Below are 5,981 nucleotides of genomic sequence, written 5' to 3'. Positions count from 1 at the left end.
TGACCTAGGGCTGGACAATAATTCAATATCAATATGTATCGCGATATAATTTTTTTCAATAACGGTGATATGATTTTTAAACACATTTCCGATATTTCGATATACATTACCAGTTTCCCATACATTGATTTATTTGTGCCGTTTGACTTCGTTGAATAAACATGAGCACTGCACGTTTCAAAATCATAACACGGCGCGGGTGTTTTATATGAATGTATCTCTGAAGGGAATTGACTGTCTTCAGAAAAGTTTCGATGGCATTTTCATTTGATCTGATAAAGAAGCGTTCATGAGCGGAGCTGCTTTGATTACAGCCGTTACTGGAGAAACCGCTAGTTTTATCACTCTAAAAGCGCCTCCTGCTGGCAGAGAATGAGTTTTCATTTTAAATAAGCCCGTCTCCAGCAACATTTCCAGTTTTTGTTGTTGTTCAATTTTTTTGTTTTCTGCAGCGACTCGGAGCACTTTTCATACCCTTTTTTCTGGCTGAAGCACATTTGTTTCAATCTATAAGAATAATCAGCCTACACTACCAGTCAAAAGTTTTTGAACAGTAATATTTTTAATGTTTTTTTTGTTTGTTTTTTTAAGAATTCACTTCTGCTCACCAAGGCTGCATTTATTTGATCCAAAGTACAGCAAAAACAGTAAAATGTTGAAATATTTTTACTATTTAAAATTGCTTTCTATTTGAATAGATTTTAAAATGTAATTTATTCCTGTGATCATACATAGGTAAATTTTCAGCATCATTACTCCAGTCTTCAGTGTCACATGATCCTTCAGAAATCATTCTAATATGCTGATTTGCTGATTATCAGTATTTAAAACAGTTGAGTACATTTTTTTTCAGGATTCTTTGATGAATAGAAAGATCCAAAGATCAGCATTTATCTGAAGTAAAAAGCTTTTGTAACATTATACACTTCCATTCAGTATAATTTTTATTATTTTTTTGGGAAAGAAATTATAGAAATTTATACTTTTATTTAGCAAGGATGCTTAAAATTGATCAAAAGTGATGATAAAGGCATTTATAATGTTACAAAAGATTTCTATTTCAGATAAATAGTGTTCATATCGATATCGGAATTATATCGTATTGACCGAAATTAAGAAATATATCATGATATCAATTTTGGCCATATCGTCCAGCCCTAGGGTAAATTATATTTTAAAATTATATTAAAATAGAAAACCCATTCATTAAAATTTTTATAATATTTCACAATATTACTTTTCTTTCTTACTAGTTTTGTGACCAAATAAATGCCATCTTGGTGAACAAAAAATACTTTTTTTTTTTTTTTCATTTCTGTGAAACAGAGTTTGTTTAGCTAGAAGTGTTTGTGTTCATGTGCTTGCATAGAGCATTTTCCGGGCTTAAGGCAAATTGCATGATGTGCATTTTTGTGCAGGCTTTCTTGGAAATGAATACTGAAGAAGCAGCCCAGACGATGGTTACTTACTACTCCTCCGTAACGCCCGTCATCAGAAATCATCCCATCTTCATGCAGTACTCAAACCACAAAGAGCTAAAAACAGACAACTCACCGAACCAAGTGGTATGTGCTTCAAATTCTCTCAGCCAGCACATGCACTACGTACAGGGCTGCATGTGGCTTCATTCCACATTTCTGACATATTGACTCATTTGTAAATGTTTTCACGTTAATAAAGACAGACGCATTTTATAACAATGAGTTATTTGCAGCAGCTGTGCACTGGATGATTGATACGAGCGGAGGGTCTGATTGGCTCTCTTCAGTGCATCTTGTTTTTTGTTGCCGCGTTTTCCACACTGCCCGTTTTCCTCTCTAAACACAGTTTACATGCCACTAAAGGCTTTTAGCTGTGAATTCCACAGCTGTAGCCCATCAGTGCTCATTTGGAGGATTGCTTAATTTACTTTGCTTCGTTCTGTTTGAGTAAACACAGAAACGTAGCTTACAGTGTTTACTCCATACTCTGCTGTCTACAAATTTCACTCATGCATTTTCAGACATAAAAATGTGCATATGGATGCATAGGTGTAAAATTAATAAAATGCAATAAAAAAATGGTCATTTAAATATAATATGCGGGATTTTTGGTGTCTACAGAGGGCACAGGCAGCACTGCAGGCGGTGAATGCTGTCCAGACAGGTAGCATGACTCTAGGTGCCGTTGACCCATCTGGTTTGACTGGCCCCAGCCCTGTCCTGAGGGTCATCGTTGAAAACCTCTTCTACCCTGTGACCCTAGATGTCCTGCACCAGGTATACACTTGCTCTAGTTCCTTTCTTACTAAAGAGAAAATTTTCATCATTTGCTCACTCTCAGCCATAAGGCTTTGGCTAATTTTGGTAACACTTTAAATTCTTTATGTGTAATGCATTTTGTATTTTCAATAATAATAACCAGAGTTAAAATGCATTATAATATTTGAAGGTTCGTTGTAGGGCTGGGTTTTGACACAAATTTCACGATTCGATTCGATTCTCATTCACAAGCTTGCGATTCGATTAGATTCAATATCAATTATTTTGGATATATATCAGGTACAGTACATGCCACATTTTCTCAAGGAAAAAAATCTCTCAATTAATGCTGTAAAATATCCATGAGAGTCAGTTGGTACTACATTACTATAATATTGAAGGTTAAAATTTACTGATTTGTTAAAATTACACTTAATGAAGTTTTTAAAATAATGAAGTTACAATTACATAATAATATTTCTACTTCAATTAATTTATTTGAAATATAAACATAATGGTGGCTGTCATAAAAACTTGATGGATTTATTCAAACATAAATTAAACATTGAAGAACAGTATATTATATAAATTTATAATGAATATGTTATATGGTGCATATATTTAGAAAAATGCCCCTCTCTACAGTTTATTTTTCTATCTGACTAATGAGTTTGTTTCACCAATGTTTTTCTGAGGTAAATGTGACGTTACGTGACATTGTTTACAAGCCGTTATATTGACGTCTTACTGCGGCTGAAACACTGATTGAGCGATTACGTGAGGCAGGATATGGATTGTAAAGTTATACTCTTTCTTTTAACTTGCCTTCGGATTTAGTCATGTTTATTTTGTGCTGAAACTGGTATTAATGTGGAGGAGATGATTAGTTCACGTGCGCCTCATGCTGCTGAGGCGCTACAGCGATCTGTCACTCCACATTAAACAGCGCCAAAACAGCATTTATTGTTTGAATACTGCAATACAATGGACAGAATTTGAAATCTGAGACTGTGTTTCATATTAAAAGTACCAACGCACAATGCTTATTGTGATTTATTGGATGGGAAGTGCCCTTCAATGTTCCGTCCATTAACTGAAAACAGGCTAGACTAATCGATTCTTGGGATTTAAGAATTGATATCGTTCCGTAAAAATGAGAATCAATTAATATCGAGATACCGATATTTTTTTACCCAACCCTAGTTCGTTGTCATGTGTTTTAATTATAACTGTGGTTACAATTATTCATGAGATCATACAATGCATTATAAAGTGCATTACAAGGCATAGTTAATGCATTCAAACTACTTTTATAATGCGTTATATAAAAAGGCTGTAACTGTTGGCAGTTATGGTTGTTTGATACTAAAATATGTTTGGTTCCTCAACAGATCTTCTCGAAGTTTGGCACTGTGCTGAAAGTGATCACTTTCACAAAAAACAACCAGTTTCAAGCTCTCCTCCAGTTTGTTGATGGCCTGACGGCACAACATGCCAAGCTGGTGAGTAGCGCCATCTATCAGCCATAATCTCTAATGACAAGTATTGAAACTTTGTTTTTCATCAGAGAGTGCCTGGTGCATGGTTGCTAGGTTGAGAAGATTTAGTTAACCACTGAGCAGAAAATGTATCGATTGGGGATGTATCAAAAGCTCTGATTGGGGGATTTAAACTCATGAAATCTGGCAACCGCAATCATGAAAGCTTATTGAGGCTTGTTACCAATGCAAGATAATGCAACTGGCAAATTAAAATATGCCTTTGGGATAAATAATCAGCGGGCAAATATTGCAGATGATTATGCTTAATAAATCGAGAGAAACAGAAATCATGATTAAAATGCAATTCATCATGCAGCCCTGTCTGAATGGAAGCAACACTGAACTGACTTGAGTTAAATAATAATGACACTTATTGTCTTTTAGAGCCATTTTACAGCGGAATCTGAACTGTCTCCTTAGTTGAGTTTCCATAATTGATTCTGCTGTTTATCGGTGAAGCTGCTTTGACATAATCGGTATTGTATAAAGCGCTATAGAAATAGGTGACTTGACTCACAAACTGTGAAAGAATGTGAAAGTCTACATTTAAAAATCTCTCTTTCCTCAGGCTCTAGATGGACAGAACATCTACAATGGCTGCTGTACCTTGCGTATCAGCTTTTCCAAACTTACCAGTTTAAACGTCAAATATAATAACGACAAGAGCCGTGACTACACTCGCCCGGACCTGCCAACTGGGGACAGCCAACCCACTATTGAACATCACGCTGTTGCTGCTGCTTTTGGTACAAAAGGCTATTAAATTACATCCAGCACACTCTATTCTTAACCACATTCCCATTCTGCCTTTCTTAGAAAGTGTAAATGTCCTGGTATTTTGCAGCTGCTCCCGGGATCATCTCTGCCGCACCATATGCAGGAGTGCACGCCTTCCCTCCGGCTTTTGCTATCCAGCAGGCTGCAGGTACGAGGGGAAAAAAAGCTTCACTCTTAATGCCTTCTGTATTTCATATTTGTCTGAATTCTTGTGTCTTGTATAGCATAAAATTGAATCCATCTTGAACAGGGTTGACAATACCTGGGGTTCCCGGAGCCCTCGCCTCGCTGACCATTCCCGGGGCAGCGGCGGCCGCTGCGGCTGCGAGCAGACTGGGCTTCCCCGTCCTCCCCGGCACCCACTGCGTCATGCTGGTCAGCAACCTGAACCCTGAGGTTAGCAGTTCTCAGTCTCTGATAGACCTAGAAAGTGCTCAAGATGTCTATTTAGATATTAGGACTTTGAGGATTTTTTGTTGTTGTTGGATGGCTGATGTTACTATTGTGCCATTATGTTCTTAATAATCCTTAAATTTTATTCTTCTTATGTTTAATTTTTTTTAATGAATGAGAAATGCATCAGTTGTATCAAATGTAGAGTCACAATGGCAAAATTTCAGCAGTTGACCACACACTTTTTATATTTTACGTTTCAATGTATGTTTTTATAATATAATGTAAAAATATTGATTTAAATAGTAATAATTTAAATGAAAGCAATGGTATCACAGCAAAACTAAATGGAACGCTTTAATTGAAACAAAATGTTTTTTTTGTATTTAATTTAAATTAAAACAACAAGAACTTTGATGAGAAACATTTTTTAAATCTATAAATTAACAGGTAATTTAAATTGAAGCAAAAGCACCACAACTAAAATTTACTAAATGACTTCTTCTTTTTTTTAGTTTATAATGTAAAAATGTTGATACAAATATTTCCAATTTAAAAATGACAATGGCACCACAAAATAAATATTGGTGGAACACTTTTTGTCACAATTTATAAAATAAAATGTAATGTAATAATGTGTAGTAGTATAAATATTAATAATTGAAATTGAAATAATGGCAATGTCAGAAAACAAATCTAATAAAAAATATAAAAGTATAATTTATATTATATTGTAAAAAATAATTGGTATGAATATTAAAGGGGTCCTATTATGCTCTTTTACAAAGTCTTGATTTTGTTTTGGGGGTGTACTAGAACATGCTCTCATGCTTGGTGGTTCGAAAAACGCATTATTTTTCACATAATTTACATTATTAAAATACCTTTCTTTCCATCCTGGCACAAACGGCTCGATTAGTTCCGGCTTTGATGAAGGTCCACCTTCCGAAAAACAAAATGTGTTGTGATTGGTTAGCTGTCCCAGTGCGTTATGATTGGCGAACAGCTTAGACGGTGTTTCAGTACTGCC

At 35.2% G+C, this 5,981-nt stretch overlaps 1 protein-coding gene across 2 annotated transcripts in view; it reads left to right on the top strand.

Annotated features, from left to right (window-relative positions):
- Positions 1-5,981, top strand: part of LOC107753809 (polypyrimidine tract-binding protein 1-like) — a 23,472-nt gene that overhangs the window by 10,872 nt on the left and 6,619 nt on the right. For both annotated transcript variants that reach the window (XM_016570055.1, XM_016570056.1), the window contains 6 exons: positions 1,419-1,565; positions 2,103-2,258; positions 3,632-3,742; positions 4,350-4,527; positions 4,626-4,706; positions 4,809-4,954. In XM_016570055.1, coding sequence (XP_016425541.1) covers positions 1,419-1,565; positions 2,103-2,258; positions 3,632-3,742; positions 4,350-4,527; positions 4,626-4,706; positions 4,809-4,954 — 819 coding nt within the window. The remainder of the gene's footprint in view (positions 1-1,418; positions 1,566-2,102; positions 2,259-3,631; positions 3,743-4,349; positions 4,528-4,625; positions 4,707-4,808; positions 4,955-5,981) is intronic.

Source organism: Sinocyclocheilus rhinocerous, unplaced genomic scaffold, assembly GCF_001515625.1.
Source record: "Sinocyclocheilus rhinocerous isolate Xijiao unplaced genomic scaffold, SAMN03320098_v1.1 scaffold711, whole genome shotgun sequence".
Lineage (NCBI taxonomy): Eukaryota > Metazoa > Chordata > Actinopteri > Cypriniformes > Cyprinidae > Sinocyclocheilus > Sinocyclocheilus rhinocerous.
The sequence above is the reverse complement of the archived record's forward strand: the minus strand, read 5'-3'. Positions and strand labels throughout refer to the sequence as shown.